Raw genomic sequence first — 23,355 nt, forward strand, 5'->3', positions numbered from 1 at the left:
AATGTATAAATTTAATACATTCCCAATCAGATTCTTGTTATATATTTTTCCAACTGGACAAATTAATTACTCTAGAGCTTACATCAAAAAATATATTTATGAGACTTGCTAATAAAGATTTGCAAAACACTAGTTGGAGAATTTTATAATTAAAACTATGTTCTTGACATAAGAAGATCAGTGGAATGAAAAAGCATCCAGAAGTAGAGCCAAGAATAAATGAGAATTTACCATTTGATCAAAGTCACATTTTCAGTTTAGTGGGACAGATAGTTTATTAAATAATGGTGCTAGCAAAATTGGCTATATGGAATAAGACAAAGTTAGATTCCTGCTTCGTACTTCATACAGAGATACATTCCAGATAAATTAAATCCCTATATGCAAAAGGTAAAACAATAAAAATGTTAGAAGAAAATTTACAAGAAGACTTGAATATTCTCAGGAAGCTCAGAATGCATAAAGGAAATGATTGATAAATTTGACTACATATAAATGTTAAATTCTGTATGGTAAACAATGCCATAAACAAAGTCAAAAGATAATATTATACTGGGAGAAAATATTTGCCGTACATTGGCAGACAAGGAGCTAATATAGAGATTTTTTTCCAAAGAAAAAGAGAACATAATAACAGAAAAAGGGTAAAAAAATATGAATAGGCAGTTTATGGAAGAAAAGGTGCAAGTTGTTAATAAACATAAAAATATGTTTTGCTTAATCTCCCTAATAGTGGAATGGAAATCACACCATCAAAGTAGAACTGTCCACCCCTAGGGTTGACAGAATTCGAAGATCTGTGTAAGACACTTTCGGTAAGAAAATGGAAAGGTAGTCTCCTTCATCGCTTTTGTGAGTGTTTTAGAAAGTAATCTGCAGCTCTATAGTTATGCTAAAATATACATCGCTTTGACCCAGGTATCCCACTTTTTAATTCCTTACTTTGTGATATCAACAGTGTATATGTTTGCATGTATGAGTACTGTATATACTTGCATACTGGAATGTGCATCATTTGAAGAATGGTGCGGCTATTGAAAAGAAATGAAGTGGAGCTAGATATAGTGACCTCAGAGATGGCCACGATCTATTTTTCAGGGATAAAACAGTTACGTGTAAAATCTATGGCATGAACCCATTTTATAAAAAAGGAAGTAGCCCCTTATATGAATGTTATATTAGTTTGCTAGGGCTTCCATAACAAAATTCCAGAGGCTGTGTGGCTTAAACAATAGAAATTTATTCTCTCACAGTTTTGGAGGCTGGAAGTCCAAGACCAAGGTGTTAGTAGATTTGGTTTCTCCTGAGCCCCGTCTCCTTGCCTTGCAGATAGCCTTCTTACTGTCCTCACATGGCCTTTCCTCTCTGTATGCTCATCCCTGGGGTCTCTCCTTTTCTTAAAAGGACACTAGTCATGGTGGATTAGGGCTCCACCGTTATGACCTATTTAAAGGCGAGCCCTGTCTCCGAGTGCAGTCACACTGGGACTAGGGCTTCAACATATGAATTGTGGGGGACACAGTTTAGTCTATATCATGTGTCTGCGTGCGTGCGTGCATGTGTGCGTGTGTGTGTTATTAACGTAAGGGAGGAAGAATACAAACCAAACTCTTAACTCTGGTTACTTGGACGCAGAGAGAGAGAGAGAAGCTTGTGGGTGTGGAGAGGAAAAATTAGGCTTTTTCTTCATAAACTTCAGTGGTGTTGGCTTTGTCACAACAAGCATATTTTGCTTTTGCCATGAATGATTTTCTAGAAAGTATACATTACTAAAATTTACCAAGAAATAGAGACTCTGAACATACAAGTAGTTGTAGAAGAAATTTGAAAGGTTGTTAAAGATTTTCCACTAAAAAGGCCACCGTCAGGCACATACGGTTTATGGCTACATTCTAGGTACTCTTCAAATTACAGATAATCCCTTAGATAATCAATCTCTTTTGGTCAATAGAAAAAGATGGATAAATGCCCTAATTAATTTTTTAAAAACCAGCATAAATTTGCTACCAAAATGTACACACAGAGAAAAATGTATGGAATGATTTTACCAAGTCATTTTCTCGCTAGCTAAATTTACAAGCTCAGATCCCCTTAAAATCACATTTTTGGCTGGACATTTAATTGTGATTTCAGGTGACTAATTTTGTCAATTCTTTTTTGAGAGGAAACTTGACAAATTCCTAATGTATTTGTTGAAATTTCTCTTAATATTGTCTGCTTTATCATCTTAAAAATTTTTTTGCACAGCAAGAAAAGTTTTGTTTTGCTCTGTTTTAGCAAGCTGCAGCTGCCATTTATTGTAAAATGTGTGGCATATTTTCTTCCAGTCTCTATTTTCCTTTACTGTTCTACAGTTCTTCTAGCTTCTGCACCTTCACTTGATTCTGCATCAATAGTGTACCTTAGTTTTAAATTTCAAAGTTTGTTTATAGTCATTTTCTTAAGCTAGAAAAATATATCATAGTGAAAATAATAAGCATTTCAATTTTACTACCGTTTTCAGTTTATTATAGGTATCACTGTAACCTGTGCTGTATGTGCAAAATATTCAAATAAATGCATTACAATGTTACATTGGTGCATAGGAAAACAAAGTCATTCGAGTGGAATGAATCTGTTTACACTGACTGCATCGAAGGTGTGTTTATATGAAATACTAGAAGTGATACACATGCCTGATGTGAGCACTACAGTACACATAACAGCTTACATGATGCGATGGTTAAAGTGAGACATAGTCTTTTCAAAGCAACAAAATTGTGTTTAACAGAAAAGTATTTTACGCTACTTCCTCTTTTTTTTTTTTAGTTTAAAATTTTAATTCAAAAAACGTACAGAGGTCCCATATACTCTTCACCCGGTTTTCCCCAATGTTAGCATCTTGTGTAACCATAGTATAGTATCAGAACCAGGAAATGGACTTTGGTATGATTCACAGAGCTTATTCAGATCTCTCCAGTTTTACTTGCACTCATTTGTGTGTGTGAATAGTTCTGTGCAATTTTATTACATGTGTAGATTCATGTAACTACCACCACAATCAAGATATGGAACTGTTCTATCACCACAAGGCTCCCTTGTGCTACCCATTATAACCACACACCCTTGCTTCCATTTTTAAACTTAATTTGAAATTGCTTAAAATGAAAAAAAAATTGAGTTCGTCAGTCACACCAGCCCCATTTCAAGTGCTCAGTAGCAGAATGTGGCTGTTTGCTCTCATATTGGACAGTGCAGGCCTAGACTTCAGCTATTGTAAGACATCTCAAGGCTCTGAGGTAATATGGTCACTTTCTTTTAAGGTTCTTATATATTGTTTAGTTAAATAATGGTATATTCTAAATATAGCTCCCTCAAAATGTGTTAGAAAAAGCCACCATAAAATATACCGTGGAAGAGATACCGAAGTATTCTGTTTGGTAGGCTAGATATTACGCTATAATGTAAGGTGTTTATTGATATTTTACTTAGGATAAACACTCAGATCCTTTGCAGAGATGAAAAAAGGATATTTATTATTGGAGAACTTGGACTTTATTCTAAACTAGTTTCAACTTGGTATGCAGAACTTCTGAGTACTTCATATAATCAGATCTGTAGATTAGCAGTAGACGATTATAATGTAGATGGCTTAATACCTTATTGTTACAGAGAACAGGCAGTCGTACAGTGCAGATGATTCATTTGAGCAGTGAAAATAAAATAATAATTGTGTGTCATGCTTTTCCCATGTAGTCAGTTGAGATAGCTATAGAATTATTCGTGCTGTTTTCTTCCCTGTCATCTTAAAATTAAAGAATTCTAGAAAACTAGGGAATTTGAGAATATGTCCAGACTGTGAATAGTTTCTTGTTTAAAACTTTTTCTTTTGAATTCAGATTTGCGTCTTGATGCTGACGTAGAAAATGAAGAAACATCTAAGATCATATTGGCTGAGATGCTTGGTGACATGATCTGGGAGGACTTGTCCGAGTGCCTCATTAAAAATTGTTTGGTTTATTCTATCCCAACAAATAGCAGCAAGTTACAGCAGTATGAAGAGGTAAGAGCAGAGGTGTCACAGAAGGTTTGAAGAGACCATAGGTTCCTGTTGGTGTCATTTGTTTACTCTGGAGATCTTTTGTTCTTTAGTGACATCTTTAAGAAAATTATTCATGAAGTGTGGAGGCAAATTCCCTCTGACTTCATGTCTCTTCTGGCTTCCTACCTTTTGATTGGGTGGGGAAGTACGTTTTGTTATTAAGTACGTTTTCTTTAGTAAGATACTTTTGAAAAACAATTGTTTTTCTATTTGTGTCAGCTATAGTAGCTACTATGTGACACTACTTTTTGGCTTCTTTTTAGTGTTTGCTCAAACACTACAATAAGCACAATAGTCCCCCTTTATCTCTGGGGCTACGTTCCAGTTCCCCCAGCGAAGGCCTGAACCTGTGGATAGTACTGAACCACATATGTACTATGTTTTTTCCTATACTAATGGGCAGGTAGTGTATATAGCATGGATATGCTGGACAAAAGGATGATTCATATCCTGGGCAAGACAGAGCAGGACGGCGCGATATTTCATCATGCTACTCAGAACAGCACACAGTTTAACACTTAGGAATTGTTTGTTTCTGGAATTTTCCATTTAATATTTTCAGACCATGGTTGACTGTGGGTAACTGAAGCCGAGGATAAGGGGGGACCTTCTGTCTATTTATTTAAAAATGTTTGCACCTTTACTAAGCAGAGTCCAAAACTTCTAATGAAGATGCTCTTCCTAATGAATTTAAGGCTAGAAAAAATGAATAATATTTTTATACCTAGTAATTGATGGTCTTCTCTAAAACTTAAATGACCAGCTGGTCCTTGTTCTTTCCCATACATTGGATTTGAAATTTTAGTATTGGAAAGGAACATATGTATTTGATTCTTTTCCTTTTTTTTCTCTTGCGTTTCTTTCTCAGATCATACAGTCCACTGAAGAATTTGAAAATGCCTTAAAGGAGATGAGTTTTTTAAAAGGAAGCACTACTGATTTGCTGAAATATGCCCGTAACATCAATTCTCATTTTGCTAACAAGAAGTGTCAGGATGTGATTGTGGCAGCTAGAAACCTAATGACCTCTGAGATTCACAACACTGTGAAGGTATTGGGGGGTTACAGGGTGTTACCTTGTATTAGGAAGCAGCTCATTTTTGAGATGATTATGGTAGAGTGGAAGAGCACTGACCGTTGCTGAGCTCATTGAGGCGAGTTATTAATCTTCTTAAACATTAGTTTTCTCATCTTTAAAGGGGCCCTAATTCCTACCTCTTTTATAGGGTATTGTGGGGTCCAGATGAGATAATGCACATAAAAGCATTGTATAAATTAAAAAAGTCTACGTGAATGTAATAGATTACTGTTGTTGAAATCAGAGAGTATATCAACCTATAGAGTTTTCTCAACTTTATCACTTGAATTTTTAGTATACAATTTCGTGACAGGTATTGTTATATCCAGAGATTATATCCTGTTGTGAAATGTTGACTTTATCGGTTAGGCTAATAGAGGTGCTAGTTTTGAAGTTAATAAAAACAAACAAAAAGATGTGCTCTTTGTATGGTATAAACAATTATCTGTAAAATCCGTGGACAAGTTAATTTGCGTTGAGGGTAATTTACTCCTTTGACCTTGGATAATTCTGTGTATTTTTTTTAACATCTTACATATATAAAATAATATTTGACAAATGTAAGGTGTTACTTAGATTAAAAGAAGACCTACACTAAAGTAATCCCTTAATAGAAAATTCCTCAGCCATTTATCTGTTATCGCTGAGAGGACCGCACTCTTCCTCCCTCTGTCCTTTCTGTCATCCCCCACTTTCCTGGGGGTAGGTACCCTGTTATAGTGTCCACTTCAGTAAAATATTAAATTAGCCATTTGAGGTGCACAGATACTAACACATTTTGATGTAATCTTGGGTTGTTAAGGGAGCCGAAATGCACTCAGTACCGGGAACTGGGCTGCAGGTTTTTTTCACATGAATATCACTTATGTCACTCTTGTGCACAGAATCCAGTGGCTTCCTATCTCATTCAGAGAAAGACCCAGTAGCCTTGCAGTGGCCTGCACGGCCTCCTGTGAACTGTCCCCTTTTTGCCTCTCTGACTCCATCTCCTATTGCATTCCTCTTCAGTCACTCTGCTCATTTGCCAGGCTGACTCGGCTGCAGAACTTTTGAACCTCTTCTTCCCTCTGCTTGGAATATTACCACAGACTTCCTCCCTTTCCTGACCACTCTTTTAAGATTGTGACCTCCCACTATTTCCTGTACTCTTTCCTTGCTTTATTTTTCTTCATATCACTTATTATCAGTAAATATTCTATATGAATTATTTATTGTTTTCCCCCACTAGAAAATAAGCTCTATGAGGGCAGGGTTGGTTGTTTTTTTTTTCCTGTTTGTTTTGTTCTTTACTGTTTTGTTTACTGTTGTATCTGTAGCATCAAGAAAATACCTGGTGCATACTACTATGTACTTAGTAAATATTTGGTAAATGAATTAATATATATCCCATTAACTCTGTTATAACTCCTTGTTATAAATAGGATTGTTACTAGATCACTTTGTGACTCTGGGCTAAATCTTTTAACCTTGTTGGACCTCATTTTCCTCTTCTGTAATATGACAGAATTGAACTAGATAATCTCTGAGCTCCCTATTCAACTAGTTCTGACATTTTATAAGACTGTATTTTCCCCCCAAGTACCCAAATCCTAATGATGTAGCTTCCCCTAGATCAGAGTTTCTCAGCAGTGCCACTGTTGACATTTGCGGCCAGATAATTCTTTGCTCTGGGGGCCTGTCCTGTAGGATGTTTAGTAACATCCCTAATCTCTACCCACTAGATGCCAGTAGCACCTCTCCCAGTTGTGATGTTTGTATTCTCATTTAAATGTCATAACAGACCTATGAAGTAGACATTATTATACCATTTTACAGATGGCAAGTCTGATGACTTAAACATTTTTATTAGACTTGGAATTAGACTAATAGTTAGTCTAATAGTAATTATTAACTAATTAATAAGTTAATTAGACTTGGAATTAGACTAATAATTAGTCTAATATTAGACTTATTCTGTCAGAAATTTTCCATAGAGGTCCAGTATGTGCAGAGCAGAGTTGCTCTTCTTGCAGTAGGAACCTGCTGCTTCCACCTGCTTAATCTCTCCTTTTATTGGCCCCTGAGGCATCTTTGAGAAGCAAGGTTTGAAAACCATTATTGTAGTGCAGTTTCTTCATATTACAGTGAGAAAATTGAGGTCAAGAGAGGTTAAATGACTTTGTTAAAAGTTAGGGTAGAAAATATCACTGATGTTTTCAAGCTAGAAGCCTAGTGTTCTTTCCTTTAGTCTTGACCAAGTCTGGGTATTTTCATTCTGTATAAATGTTAGGGAAGCTTTTTTGGTTTTTGTTTGGAATTTTGTTTTTAAGAGCAGTATAAGCTAGCCTGAATGTGTTGTTTCTTTGAGTAAGCCAACACATGTTTCTGGTGGGAAATAATTTGTTTAATGACAGTGGAACACAAGTCATACTGGTGTGTGTTAATCTAATAGTCTAATCTGAGAAAGAAGATTTTTGAAGGTCCTTTCATCTACCTGAAGTCTTGGGCCAGTTTCACAGCTTTGCTGTTTCCACCAAGAGTGAGAGTGCACAGAAGAACTAGAAGAATGGCACAGTAAAGGGATTGCTTATTTCTTATGACGTGCTTTCACCCAAGATTGAGTAGTCATTAAAGTACTGCCATGTTTACTCAAATCTTTTAATTATTCTGTAGATCCACAGCTTAATCATCATGGAAGCAACTGGTATCTTATTCCTCACTGTATGCTTGCATTTGGATTATTCTAAGGACAATGCATTTTCTTTGTTTCTGTATTTGACTCTTAGATTACTCCTGCTTCTAAGATAAGTGTGCCAGATTTACCTAGTCCTGCTGAGGATGACAAGCTACAAGTACAGAAAGTGTCCACAACTCAGTACAACGAAGTGATGAATTTAGAGCCTGAAAATACGTTGGACCAACATTCCTTTTCTTTGCCCACATGCCGCATCAGTGAATCTGTGAAGAAATTAATGGAACTCGCCTATCAGACTTTACTGGAGGCAACAACTAGCAGTGATCAATGGTACGAGTTCTGAGTCCTCTGAAAATGTCAATGACTTGGTTAAATGTATATCTAAACTAGACATTTATTAAGAAAATTAACTGGAATTCTTTGGGTTTTCTTATCTTATTAGTTAATATTTTTTTCCCTAGAGAAAAGTATAGTACACGGGTATGTATTGATAATTAACTTTTATTTACAATAACATATAATCTTACAACAAGGTATGAGAAATAAAAGCATTGTATGGATGGACAAATGGGTTTGACATTAAAAATTGTTAATCACTTTTTAACAAAAAGCTCTTTAATTTTTGTTTACTTTAACTTTATTTGACTTCAATGATATTACATGAGAAAGTGCTTGTGAAGAACTTAGAATGCTACCTGGGAAATAATTAATACTCAGATGTTTATCAGTATTGGTGATGGTGGTCTTAGTGATAGTTGTACCATCTGTTTCAGCATGCTCTGGCCCTTTAGCTTGACGTTCATTTTACCTTTTGAAATCTAGGCCCTAATTAATTTACATTTTAAATGTTAATTTTAAAGCAATAATAGTTTGTTGGGCAGCCAAAGGTAGAAGGAGAAGAATGGAATGCACCAAAGTTCTGATTTCTCCCTTTCAAGAAGATTTCTTCTAATCAATATTGTATTCAAGGTACCCAAACTCAATCCATATACTTGCACATTTGTACTGAATCTCTTTTTGTTTAGTAGGCTCTTCCCCTACTCCTAAACTTTATAAATTGAGGAGAAAATGGTAGCCAGTAGCCCAAGTTGATTATAGAGCAGATTTACAAAAGCCTCTTTAGTTTGGATCTGTGTGTAGTAGTATTTTTACTTTTCATCCTCATAGTAGAAAGCAGTTTCAATTAGGGCTTGACTTAAATTGCGTCTTCCGATGGGCTTCTGGAGTTTCAGTTTTTATCTCCATGTACAAACTAACCCCTTTATTTCATTCTGCTCTAGAAAGAACATGTTCACTAAGATACTTCCATGACTTTAATGAATCATTATATTCACAAGTCCATCCAGTTTTAAATCTAAGTAGGAAGAAAAATACATGTAAAAGGAATTATGCACTCCTTTGGCAGAATAATATAGGAGTGACTATTTCATTACATGGCATTCACTTGAAATGTACCAGACCAGAAGTTAGGGATGCAAGGCAATTTTTCCTAAGAGAATATCAAACAATATTTTTGTATACTGAATGTCTATGGACATTCTTCCCACCAAAAAAATAGTTTTAACAGGATAAACAAAAACACAACTACATTATAACAACTCAGTTTTCCTATTATCAAACTTCAAACAGCAACACATGCAACAAAAATAACATGAAATAATTTAGTCAGGTATCATAGTAATCAAGTTATAACAGTGTTTTGGGGTATAGTGACCATGACTAATTTTTAAAAATTATTTGTGGAATTCCTGTGATGTATTCAAGGTACATAGTTTAAGATATTCTTATGTAGAAGTAAGCTACACAAACCTTATATTTGCTCTTCCTAAGTGCTTTTTAATAATAATCTTTAGGTGTTCTAAGACCAGATTTAAAGGGCAAGAAAACTTGAGGTTGGATTCTATCCTAGAAATGTTGATTCATCTCCTTGCATTGGGGTGAGAAGGAGGGAAGGTGGAGGCTGAAAGGCAAACTGGTTCCGACAGCACCAGTGAGTGCCTTTATTGATACCTTGCCCTTTGCAGAGTGTGTCAGTGAGTAGGTGACATTTGCTCGAGGCTTAGCTCCATTTGTTACTGAAGGGATACTCTGGGTACTGGCAGAACACAAATTGATAAATGGAAAAGAGGCTTTGGGTTGAATGCTGCTATTCTTAATATTATTAATGGGTCCAGGTTTTTAGACCTGCAGTGTAGTTAGTGAATACCGGCTGAGAATCTATGCCATCTAGAGGAATGGTGTTCTCAGCAGTGACCAAGGCAGCTGTTCTCTCCAGCTGTAGTTTTAGCTGCTGACTCTCACTGCAGGTGCACTGAGTTTGAATTTTTTTTCTCATTGCCAATATATCCTTATGCATTTCTGTTGAAACTGTGTTTTCCTTTTAGTGCTGTTCAACTTTTCTACTCAGTGAGGAATATCTTCCATTTGTTCCATGATGTTGTACCAACATATCACAGGTATGTGCCACTGTGTCTGACTTCTGTGTAATATTGTAGGTCAAAAATGTTTGTGAGTCAGGTTAAAACCAGTAATTTTATATTCCCACCAAAGATAATTGGTTACTAAAATTCACAATAAAATGCACTAAACATTTACATTACATGTTTAAAGGACATTGGTCATTTATTAATAAATTAATAAGGGTACTATAATCTTGCGGTATAGTAGGTGACACAGATTTAAAGACTCAAAAGGACTTTACCCTGTTACTGATGGTAGGTACTTGCAGAACTGCCTCACTTTATTTGGTTACAAAACAAAAAGGTCATCCATCACTCCATATTGCTATCCAGTAAACATCCCACATTTTCCTTTGGCATTCATAGCTTTGCAGACTTAATACCACAAGAGATTGCTATTTAACTGTCGATCAGCCGCTCTTAGCAATCTTAAGCTGTATTTACCTAATGTCTTGGTTTTTTAAGGTTTCTCTTAACATTAATCTGAGAAGTTACTCATAACTTTAAGCCTCCAGGAGTTCTCTCTGTTATCCAAATTAAGTGTTTTGGATAACTTTTACAAATGTTTTAAATAATATGTCAACAAAGCTATTCCTTAGTCAAGGACTCTGGTTTCAAAGAAAAAAATCAGTTTATTGTTTGTAGTATTTTTTAGTTCAGATTTTTGAACAATTGAGATGTTTTTAAGTAGGACCAGTTATTGTTTTTGTTCTAAAAGACAGCTTATTTATTGTAAACATTATTTTTATTTGTATTCTCTTTGCTGTGGCTTAAAACTTTTATTTCACTATCTACTTAGGTAAAGGAAAAAAAACATCTTCGGGTCAGCTAATAGCCACGTCCTTGGGGATTCAGACACAGTTGGCTTAGGGGTTTTCATGCTTAGAAACATTTTTCACACTGGTGTGGAGTTAGATTTCCCTCTTTTTCCCCATTGTATGATCTGGGAACTTTATGCTAGACCAGTGGTTTATAAACCTCAGTGTGTGTCAGAATCACCAGGAAACCTTGTTAAACTACAGACTGCTGGATCCCATGCCTGAGGTGTCTGATCAGTAGGGCTGGGGTAAAGCCTAGAATTTTTAACAAATTTCCATGTGATGCTGATGTTGTTTGTCAGGGGACCACACTTTGAGAATCGCCGTTCTAGATTAGAGTTCACAGCTTTGGCAGTATTTTAGAGTCTTTTATGGACCTTTAAGAATATGTATTTGCTTAGGCCCTACCCCTAGAGATTTTGATTTATAGGTATGGTTTAAGATTCAACACATCTCTCTTTTTTAAAGCCCTACGATGATTCTGATGTGTAGCCCAAAGTGAGGACAACTGTCTTAGATTGTTAGTTTCCAGCTTTGTATATTCTAGCCTGACATTGAATCAGCAAACTAGGAAGTATTAATTGAATGACTGCTAGTGGATATGTAGCAGAGGTATAAGACAAGATCTCTTCCCAAGCTGGGTAGGTAGACTAATATGTGCAGAAGAATTAGAGCAGTGATTTTCAATCTTCTATGAAAATTTAAAATCACATGGGAAGATTTTAAAACATATAAATGCCCTGGCTTCACTCAGAGGTTGTGATTTAATTTGTTTGGGGTGAAGTCTAAGCGTCTCGATATTAAAATTTCTCAGGTGACCCTAATCTGTAGCCAGCTTTGAAAACTAGTGAATTAGAAAATAGTTGAGTGCTTCATTACACAAATGAAATGGGAATTTGGAGAAAGGGGAAGCAAACCTGTATTTCCACAGACTTATCAGTGTTAGATTTCAAGGGAATTATGATGTACAGCTATGCCAGGTTTCTAGTATAAAGAGCTGACACAGGTAAACATCTTGATTCCCATGTTCTTTTTTGTTAATCACTAGGATAGTTTTAAAGGATAAGGTCCCATGCAGGCAGAACAACCTCAGTGACTGAGTGGGAGTGGGAGTGATGAGGTTATGCCTTGTTATGTACAGCATTTATACAGTAGACAATGATTAACACCTAGAAATACATTAAAAGAGTAACTTTTCATCAACCCCAACTTCAATAACAGGAGATTTCTTTCTTTTCCTACTCTTCCTCCTGACCTAGGGAGAACCTTCAAAAACTGCCCCAGTTGGCTGCCATTCACCATAACAACTGTATGTATATTGCTCACCACTTGCTGACCCTCGGGCATCAGTTCAGATTACGTCTTGCCCCCATTCTGTGTGATGGCACTACTACTTTTGTGGATCTTGTACCTGGCTTCAGGAGACTTGGTAACTGATACTTTAAATTTAGGAATCATATTGATAATGCAGCTTATCAGACTAGTATCTTTGTAATTTATGAATGCAGCAGTTAGAAGTTAGGTGGTGGTCCTGAGCTGTATTGGAAAGTGGGAGGGCATTTAATTTGCAGGTGTTCCCAGTTATTTAGTTTTATAAAGTGAATGCAGTCTTTTGAAAGCATTACTTTTTCATGACGTGATTTCATGGTACATTAGTGTTCCAGACTGCATTGCTGGTGTGCAGTGAATTCACCAAATCAGAGTTATGTCAGTAGAGTGACACATACTAAGATGTAGTGTGACAATTCTGTTAGCATTGTTGGTAAGAGCTCACTAATGACAGTGCTTATTCTTTTGCAAAACCTCAAACTAGCTCCCTTCTCTTCTACCTCCCTTAGCTTTACTTCTGATTATTAAAAATCAAAAGAAATGAAATGTGGGGTAAGTCAGTAATGATAGCCTAAGAAAAGCAGAGAATCTATATGATTTACTTAGCTTTTCAATTCCTGACTTTTCCCTTAGGTGGTGTAGATATATCAGAAAAATAAGCAGTTACTTCTGCTGTATAAGCAGTTTTTCTTATCTGACTCTGGACAAACTGTTGGAAAAGACTTACTATCCTGAGGGTGGGCTTGGAGGGACTGGCTAATATATTAGAAGTGATGTTTCTAGTAACCTTAGGACAACCTTATGATGTTATCTAACAAGCAGTTGTTTTCAAATAGGCAAAATCAGATATTTGGTTCATGCTTGTCTCTCCTCTTCCACCCTGGTTTTGCACTGTGTAATTGAACAACTTTTAGAATTCTTTATTCTCTTTTCTTATTATAGGGACAGAGTGTTTTTTGGCCCAAATGCGGGCACAGAAAGGAGAACTTCTGGAAAGATTATCAAGTGCTAGAAACTTTTCAAACATGGACGATGAGGACAATTATTCTGCAGCAAGTAAAGCAGTCCGACAGGTGGGAGGCTGTTGTTCCCTCTGGAATTTGTACTCTTTCTTTAGATGCTCCCCACCTTGTTTTTTAAGCAGCAAAGAGTATGTAACAGGTAGCTCAGTTCATTCCCCAGAACTCCCATTGGAAAATGTGGCTACCTTTTACAGTCTTGTTTACGATCTTTCCCTTCCCCTACCCCACCAAGTCAACAGGAAGCTATCTTCCCATCAAGCCACTAGTGATGGGAATAATAAGTCTGTCATAGCAAGTATTTAACCCATGAACTTAGGTTTGGGAAATTTGAAATACTAGCTTTCATCTTAGAAAAATGCCTCTCTCTCCTAAGTGACTTATCTTTTTACTAGCTTTCCCATCCTCAGAATAAGTCAGTTTTTCATCTAGCAGAGATATCACTAGGGTGAAATATTCAAGAAGCACATGTTCCTGATTACTTCACCTCACCGTGATATAACACCTCTTCTCCCATACACACACACACACACACACACACAAGCACGCACACAATAAATGTAAATCTAGAAAAATGTGAGTTGTAACAATCTCTCTTCCATGTAAATATCTGTATTCTTCTGACAGGTACTGCACCAACTAAAGAGACTTGGAATTGTGTGGCAGGATGTCCTGCCAGTGAACATATATTGCAAGGCTATGGGGACTTTACTCAGTACAACAATTTCTGAGATCATTGGCAGAATCACTGCCCTAGAGGTAAGGGCCATTAGATGTCTCACCAGACTTGAGATGCAGTTCTTGTTCCAGATTGTCACTTTCCTAAGGAAGTGATGTTGAAGTCTCATTTTTAGTCAACACAGATGGTGGAAGAAATTGTTCATGTTTCATGTCTAACTCATTATACTGTTATTTTTTTCACTTTTATCTTAATTCTGTTTTGCTGGAGACTTGCTAATCTCTCTCTTTCATACCTATATGAGAAAGTAGGATTACGCTGCTTCTCCATCTAGCATCTGTGTAAATTATGAATGAGGAGGTTGGAAATGGGGCAGTGCTCCCAAAATGTAAAGTATGAAGTCATATATACTTAACATGTACGTGAACTAAATAATTTAATTTAGTAAAGTGAAATGCAGCCTTGTGCAGGTACCACGTTACCAACACACTGGTGAGGTTGGGACTATATGTGTGATCCTACGGGAAAGTTGCCTGGACTCTGCCAGCTGATACCTCTAAAGTATAGACTGGCTAAACCCTTGTGATAACAATCCCTGCTTTGCAGCAAACTGCACCACATTCTGTTGGAGAAATGGATTTTTTCATGCAGGCAAACTAAATTACCGACAATCTGTTGAAACATATTTTGTGTCATTCTAGCTTTAGGAGTATTGTCAGAACTGATGAAATCTAGTGTCTAGTAAGTCGTGCTAAATTGGTTGGAAAACATCTTGCTGTGGCTGACCCCCTGAATAGTATACACCAAAGATGTGCTTTTTACTTACTACTAAGCTGGCCCAATTCTGTTCTGTTGTGTTCCCTTTGTGCAAAATCAGGACATCTCTACTGAAGATGGTGATAGATTGTATTCCTTATGCAAAACAGTGATGGATGAAGGACCTCAAGTATTTGCACCTCTGTCTGAAGAAAACAAGAACAAGAAATATCAAGAAGAGGTTCCGGTCTACGTGCCAAAATGGATGCCATTCAAAGAATTGATGATAATGTTACAAGCCAGCCTGCAAGAAATTGGGGATCGGTGGGTAAAATCCTTCTATAGGATTTATATATCTCTTCACAGCTATAAAAGAGTATTAGTGCCATTAAGAGCAGTGCTTCTCTCTGTTTCTTAATATTACTCAGGAAAGTTTCATATTGAGTAGCAGTTGGTGGGGCCTTTGCATGGTCTATCATAGTGTGGATCTCGTGACCACTTTTGATAACGTAAAGACTTCTTGTTTCTATTATTTTGGTCTTGAGCATGTTGTTTTGTCATGCTGTATGTATGATCTTGTACTTCTTGCACTTACAAGGAGTACAGCCATCTGACACCTGGATGGAAATTCTTGCCCATTTTAATCAACAGTGGATGCATTTTAAGATTGGCTTTGATATGTTAACAGAGAAGTGACTTATCTGTAAGAATATTCAGCATCAAACCATTGTTTGATTGACCAGCAGTTTTTCTGCAGGGAGTAAAGTAGTTTTAGAGATTCAGCACCACACACGTAGAAAGGATTCATCTTTTCTTAAATATAGTAGATGATGTTTTCTCTCAATACCATCAGTTAATGTTGCTGTGCTCTGTAATTGTATGCTATGTCGTATCATACTGAGTGTGTGAAGGTCATTAATACTGTGCAAAAACAGGATAGATGTGGGCTAGTTATACATCCTTGGATGCTTTTATTATTGTCTTGGTATATTTTTAACAAGCATGCATACCTTGTATAGGGAACTCACTGAATAGGCATTAAGGTCCATATCCATCCCTATAACTACTTGTCTATCTACTTTGGCTTGGTTTATTATAGATGCCCAATTACATTAGACTAGTTGTCCTAGATGTGTCTGAGTTGTTCCCAGCAAATATTATCCATTCTAAAACAAGGTAAATGAGATTTTTTGCTTGAAAAAAAAAATCACATCAAAATACCTCTGACTACATTTAGTATAAAATTTGATTTATTCATTTGTTATTTACAAGTCCTTAGTGAGTTATGTCTTCAGGTAAGACTCCAGAGGGCAGCAGATAAGAATTTTTCTTTCTGCTGTTAAAGGGCCCGCTTGCAGCCCAAGAATGATCGTTAATTCTTTGTTATGAGAAAAATTACAATACTGATATATCTCAGCTTCTTTTCTTCTGCCTAGGAAGATTTTTTTTCCTCCTAGAGATTTCAGTAAATATAAGGATAATAACTAATTGAGAAAATTTTTTTTACCAAGGAAACTATCTCCAGCTGTGTAGTTTAAACATTTAAAGATTATAAAATATACATATGAAAGAGTACAGTATATATAACATATATTCACAGTTTAAAAAAAAAAAGTGAAATAAATGTTCATGTACCTATTACTCAGCTTAAGAAAAATATTACCACTACCTTTGAAGACCCTTATGTACCCTTTTCCAAATCGTCCTCACCAGAGGGGTAACCACTATCTTGAATTTTGTGTTATTTATCTCCTTGCTTTTCTTTATAGTTTTACCACATTTGCACATATCCCTAAATGGAGTCTTCTATAACTTGCTTCTTTTGTTCAGAAAATTCTTTCGTGAAGGTATCTGTAGCTGTAGTTCATTTTCACTGCTGTATCATATTCCATTATATAAATATTTCATAGTTTTTTTAAAAAACTGAGTTATAATTAACATACAATATTATATTAGTTTCAGGTGTACAACATAGTGATTTGATATTTTTATACATTATGAAACGATCACAGCAGTAAGATCAGTTACCATCCATCACCAAAGTTGCTACAGTATTATTGACTATATTCCTCATGTGTATGTTACATCCCTGCCCATGACTTATTTATTTTACAGATGCATATTTCATGGTTTATCCTGTTGCTTCACATTTTCACCAGTATTTGGTATTATCAGACTTAAAAATTTTTGCTAGTCTAGTTGCTATGAAATGGTAGCTCATTGTCATTTTAATTTATATTTCCCTAAATTCTAATGACATTGAGAATCTTTTTAGTGATCATTTTTCTTCTATTGTAAAATGCCTGTTTATATTTTTTTTATATTGGGACTCTGTGTGTGGTTTTTTTTTTTTTGAAGTATAGTTGATGCACAGTATTATTAGGTTACAGGTATACAATATAGTGATTCACAATTTTTAAAGGTTGTACTCTCTTTATAGTTATTATTGGCTATATTTCCTATGTTGTACAATATAGCCTTGAGGCTTATTTTATACACAATAATTTGTACCTCTTAGTCCCCTACCTCTAAATTCCCCCTCCCCGCTTCCCTCTCCCCACTGGTAACCACTGGTTTGTTCTCTGTATCTCTGAGCTATTCATATTTTTTACCCTTTATTCTACGGGGTTGTTTGTGATTTCATATGTATTTTTTATACCTATCCTTTGTCAGTTAAAATGTGTTGCCTGTGGTTCACTTTTTAAAGTAGTTACAGATCCCATTACTCTATATAACCATGTGAGGATGTGGTCATAATTGTCAAGTTCAAACGGGCTTAGTGAGTATAGAATGAGGGAGAACAGTTTTATCTTCCTAACTTGGTCTCTTAGTCTGTCTATGCTGTTACCAAAATGCAGCCAAGAAGCAGAAGATGTCAAAGGTACTGACTGGTAGATTCGTAAAGAAGGGGAAGAATGCCAGGATTTGTTTTATTTCCATTTTAAGCAAATACACTTTTGGGATCAAGTACGCAATTTAAAAATCTGGCTTATACTTAATAGGAAATAGAAATTGTGTTTTTCATTTTGCAGGTGGGCAGATGGAAAAGGGCCCTTGGCTGCTGCGTTCTCTTCCAGTGAAGTAAAAGCTTTAATTCGTGCCTTGTTCCAGAACACAGAAAGAAGAGCGGCTGCCCTTGCCAAGATTAAATAGCTCCATCTTCGTGAGAAAGTTGTGTCTTGAGCAGGTGGATTCCTTTCTTGGCGTAATTAGTCTTCAAAGACTTCTTGGAATTACCTGTTGGTTTTGGTGAACTGATATATCATGGAAGTTTGATTTCACCTAAGAACGCCTTACCTCCTGGCCTGTATGAGGTTTTGTTGAAGAACTGGATGTTAGGATAAGATGTCAAATTAAGCACCTCAATTTGTTGTCTTTTTAGCCACCCTCCCTTGATAAGAAACTATAGGGTGACGTTGTTTCATGTTGCTTCCAGGGCCCTCTGGGAACTGTATCCATTGAAAATATAAGCCCTGGCCTTGGATCAAGGAATCCAGGTCATTCCAAGAGTCAGGATAAAGAATTTGTGAGAGATGGGAGATATATTTTGGAGGGCAAGGGAACCATAAATTGGTCTTGCAGGAATTAAGAAGACTTCCTTCAATATTTCTTTCCAATAAATAATGCTTTTCAGAGTTAAGGGTGAGTGTCTTTAATAACATGGGGACTTTGACAAAAGAGACCATCAAGTTTTCCTATCTTTTGTGCCATTCTTTTTATCGACATTTATGATCCTCACAGAGGACTCACTGACTTACTGTCTTTCTTCATGACACTATCTGATAATTTAACATTTCTTTCAGTATAAATTTTTGGCACTTTTTGCTATTTCAACTAAATTATATATTTTTTCTGGCTGAGCCACGTGGGTTGCAGGATCTTAGTTCTCCTACCAGGGATTGAACCCGGGCCCTCAGCAGTGAAAGCAAGGAGTCCTAACCACTGGACTGCCAGGGAATTCCCGGACTAAATTCTATTTTATTGGTTGGATTTTTTTTTTTTTTTTTTGTCTTCTCAAATTCCACTGTTTCTGTACCTTATCAAATGGCAAAGGTTTTAAATTGCAGTGTTCCTTGGGTATGTATGTGCCATGAGATGCTAAGTCTGGGTTCGGTAGCCTAATCTTTTATTTGGTGGATGTGGGTAATCCTTCAGCTCAACCTTCTGTGTTTTTAACTCTTTGCAGCCATTGGAGGTTTATATTCTATTAAAATTATTCTCTCTAGGACTCTGGATTGTCTCTCTTCACCCTGAAATGTGGAATTCCACTTGTGAAAAGAGGGTAAAGAGTGGGATCTTTGTGTGCCTTGGAGGAGATGCTGTCTGGAGCATATTTTCAGTACAGTGGGCCTGCTTCCTTAGGCTCCAACCCCTGATCCCTGGCACACATTCTGCCTTCACCTTCTTGTTCTTAGTTCGAGCTCAGCCCCTACATTCTGGCTGCTTAGTTTTTCTTTTACCTATTGAGGGGTCATAGAAGAATGAATTAGAAAGAAGATTGGTTTCTTTTTATAAGAGAACTCAGCTGTGGTTAATGACAACCTATCTGTCTATACTCAGCATATCCTACTCTGAGAACGCACAGAAAAAAGACTTGCCTGAACCAACTTTAGTTTTTTTGAGAACAAAGTAGTTGTCTCTCTTGAGAGGGGGAAGGGACCATTTTCACAGGTGAAGAAAATACCTGTTTTTGAAGATCCACACCATTTCAGGTGGCATTCTTTTTTCAGCAATTGAGAGGATGGGGAACTAAGAACAGAACTGAAGTAAATGCATTGCAGGACTGTGACACACATAGCAGATTTCTTTTGTTCCTAGAAGCTATTCCTGTTGCTTGACAGGTAGAGCAGTTGGGGGGTGGGATCTCCCGTAACTGAAATGCACACTCCTCTCCCCTTCCCTTCCCCCGTTAGCACAGAAAACTGCGTCATAGTTCTTCCAAGGCTCTGTAGACGCCGTCCCTCGGGACTCCTTCCTCTAATGAATAGTTTGTATGTCATGGCACACAGAGTGGGCGACTCCATCCTCTTCCCTGGCCAAGGCAATTGACAGCCAGTGGTTACGTGGATATTCGTTCTGGTTAGGGACGAGCCATCTGACTTAGCAACATGGGAGTTGGGTCTGGCAGTTCTTACAGGGACCTTGAAGGTACCTATTCAGATAGGGAACCTGAGACGGAATGGGAGGGGAAACTTCTTCCTCTAGGAAGAGCGTGCAGATTATGTGAGTAAGGGAAATTTATGAGGCTTGACTCATTCAGTGGATCTGTAGGCCAACGGGAAGAAACCTCTTCCCAAATGACACCCAGAACTATACAAATGACTGGGAAATGAAATTCCAGAAGGGGTCCCCAAGACATTAGTAAAAAGGAAAGTTTTTGTTGAAAAGAACCTAAATCCCTTAGGTGACTTGATAGTGGCTGCTGTTACATTGTGGATCCTGAATTGTTGGTGACCCATTCATGGTCAGTTTTGCACTGGATTTCTCTCTGAAATGGGGATCCTCCAGATGGCATCTTTCCTCAGGCCTGGGAGCAGCACAAGGCATCTAGGCCTAGTGTGTGGAAATGGAAGCAGGGAGCCTATCCATTTTACCCTGGGCTTGCATTCTGGCCTTGATCAGCCCCGGAGGGTCATCCGGACTCTGCATGCATCTATATTATAAACTGTGACATATCACTGAACAATCACTTGTGAATAGATCAAACAGTATTTTCTTTGATTAATAACATTGTTAAAAAGGATATGGATAATCCTCTTTCCATGCCTGCAAATACTTACGCTATCACTTAAGGCAATGACTCCCAGCCTTTTGTGGGGTTTCATTCTATTTTTATTTGATTTCCAAAGATTATGTCTATCTTGTGAAAGTTCTGAGAGGTGCACAGACATCCTCTGGGGGTGTTTTTGTTATAAGAAAACTGGCCCAAAGGAGTAGTTTGCTCAAGCTCCACAGCTAGTTTGTGCCACGGAGAAATGAAGGCATGTATAGGAGTGAGTTCTTAGTGAAGGAGGTAGCTGTAAATTCAGGAAGGAATAAGGCTTTTGGAAATTGCCTCACATATAAAAAGTCTTGGCACAAAGTAGCCTTTTTAAATTGGGTTTTGATGCCCACGTTCTTCCTAATCATGGAACTGATTTTGAACATTGGTTTTGTGATAACTTCCTCCTAAAAATAGGCATTTAGCTAAAGCCTAAAATTTCCTGAAAGTTACAAAGCCCCAATTTTGAGAAGTTTTTCAATTATACGGTTTAGACAGAAATTCCTCTCCTTGTCATGAGGAGTTTGGTTGAGAAGTTTGTGATGTCACGTGATATAACTGGAGCTAGCCTTAGATGTCTCAGAACCATGTTATGAAATCTCTGCCTCAAGTCTGGGGAGGAGGGCAATGGTTCTGATGAACTATGTATAAGTTCTGCACTCCTCAGGAATCGGGTGCCCCAGATTTCTTGCGTAGTGCGAGAGAGCGGGGTGGGAGTGGATGGGTCTTAGCTGCTCCTGCTATTGAAGAAGGCACTAGTACCAGGGCCGAAGACACCTACTCCCTCCCTTGTCTCAGCTTTGTAAGTGGTTCTAAAACTTCCTGCATTTATTCTACTTACATTTATTGGGTGCCAGGCATTGTTCCAGTCACTCAACAACCCCCCCCCACCAAAAAAAAACCCCACAAAAATTCTTTTTCTCTGGTGATTTAAATTCTGGTGCTGAAGACAGATAATAAACATGAAGTAAGTAAATTAGATAGTATGTCTGAAGATTTTTAAGTGTATGCAAAAAATAAACATAGGGTGATAAATCTGAACTCCTCTGGAATTCCAGGGCTGGAGGAAAGGGGAGTGAGCTGCCATTCTGAATGGGAGGGTCAGAGGGCACCTCCCCGAGACAGTGGGTAAGCCATGTGGATGTCTGGGTGCAGACAACTCTGAACAGAGAGACCAGCCCTTGCAAAGCCCTAAGGTGGGGGGCAGTGTGTCTGGTGAAGGAATAGCAGAGAATGAGGGAGAGAGGAGGAGGAAAGGTGGTGAGAGATATAACAGGAGAGGAGGGGGCAAGATTGTGTAGGCCATTAGAAGGATTTTGGGTTTTTTTTTTTACTCTGAGTCAGATGGGAAACTAGTAGCTTAAAAAAAAAAAAAAAAAAAAAAAAAGGAAACGTATAAAAGAAGAGAAAATAGCGTGGTGAACCCCTAGGTACCCACCACCCATCTTCAGCAATTGTGGTCATACAGCCAATCTTGTTTCATCTGTGCCCCCCGCTCACCCCCGCCCCATTGCTCCCGCAAACGCACACTGAATTGTTGAAACAAATGCCAGACAGCATATCATTTTAAACCCAGGGCTCGTTCCTGTGAAAAGTCTGAATGATTTTTCTTGCGAAGCTTTCTCTTTTTCCATCTCTCTTTCAGCCCCTGTCATCCCCCCTCTCCTCTGCCGGCAGGAGTTGTCCTCTAGCTGCCCGCCTCCCCCCGCTTTTTCCCCAACCTCAGTTCCCCACTCAGGCTCAGCCTGTATCCACTCCACTCCCATCCCCTGAACACTGGGTATTAAATAACAAACATCTTAAATGCAGTTGACAGCTGACTCACTACCACTTCCCCTTTGCATCCTCCTTCCCTCTGCCCAGCCGCTTGCTTTAGCTAACCCAATCCCATGGTTTCTGGGTGTTCAAAAGTTGCCCAGGAAAAGACTCCTCTTGCTGATTATTTCATCAGAGAGGATATCTCCTGCCCCCTTAGAGTCAGATTCTCCTGGGTTCCTCTCACAGAGAAGCCCAGTGGACATGGCGACCCAGCTCCAGCTACTGGGTGTTGGCTGGAGTCTGGGACTGCCTTGGTTTAAGGCAGAGCAGCCCCCTTCCCTAAGGGGTGTCTGGGTGGAGTGGTGTCAGGAGTGGAGCAGCTGCTGGCTGGCTTTTGTCTCCCATCCCCACTCTCTGACTTTAGAAATGCTGCCTTACAAGAATATTAATTATTTTCATGTGCATGAAGGGCTCCATTTATGCTTGATTACCATGCAGCATGATAAAAATTATGCATAGCATTAAGTATGTCAGGTTAACTTTGTTGTAAATTTCACTTAATTTCCGTACTAAGTTCTGTTCCTAAATGCATACTCTAGTTTGTTTGCCATATCCATATCTACATTATTATTATTCAAAACTAAAAAATTAGGACTTCTTGTTCACCCTCTATCTATTTAGTAATCTTTTCTTTGGTAATATTAACTTTAATCGCATTGGTCTGAAGTAGCAGTAGGTCTTCTGCCCCCTTTTTGAAAACTGGGACACTTGCTCATCTCAAGGACTATGTAACTTGGATTTGTGATTACATCTGAAGTTTCTAAGTCCCATGAGATATAATTCCCCTGAGTGTAGAACTGTGAACTCATTTAAAATCCAGGTTTTCTTTTTTCTATCTTTTCACCTATCTTAGCTTTCATTTTCCTCTCAAATATGTTTGTTC

General features: G+C 37.6%; 1 protein-coding gene across 1 annotated transcript in view; it reads left to right on the forward strand.

Annotated features, from left to right (window-relative positions):
• ZW10 (zw10 kinetochore protein) overlaps positions 1–18,533 on the forward strand; it is a 31,171-nt gene extending 12,638 nt beyond the window's left edge. The window contains exons 8-16 of the mRNA XM_059930373.1: positions 3,879–4,042; positions 4,950–5,132; positions 7,925–8,163; positions 10,218–10,289; positions 12,370–12,539; positions 13,382–13,512; positions 14,086–14,217; positions 15,015–15,217; positions 17,926–18,533. Coding sequence (XP_059786356.1) covers positions 3,879–4,042; positions 4,950–5,132; positions 7,925–8,163; positions 10,218–10,289; positions 12,370–12,539; positions 13,382–13,512; positions 14,086–14,217; positions 15,015–15,217; positions 17,926–18,046 — 1,415 coding nt within the window. The 3' untranslated portion in view covers positions 18,047–18,533. The remainder of the gene's footprint in view (positions 1–3,878; positions 4,043–4,949; positions 5,133–7,924; positions 8,164–10,217; positions 10,290–12,369; positions 12,540–13,381; positions 13,513–14,085; positions 14,218–15,014; positions 15,218–17,925) is intronic.
• Positions 18,534–23,355: the final 4,822 nt, after the last annotated feature.

Source organism: Balaenoptera ricei, chromosome 8 (genome assembly GCF_028023285.1).
Source record: "Balaenoptera ricei isolate mBalRic1 chromosome 8, mBalRic1.hap2, whole genome shotgun sequence".
Lineage (NCBI taxonomy): Eukaryota > Metazoa > Chordata > Mammalia > Artiodactyla > Balaenopteridae > Balaenoptera > Balaenoptera ricei.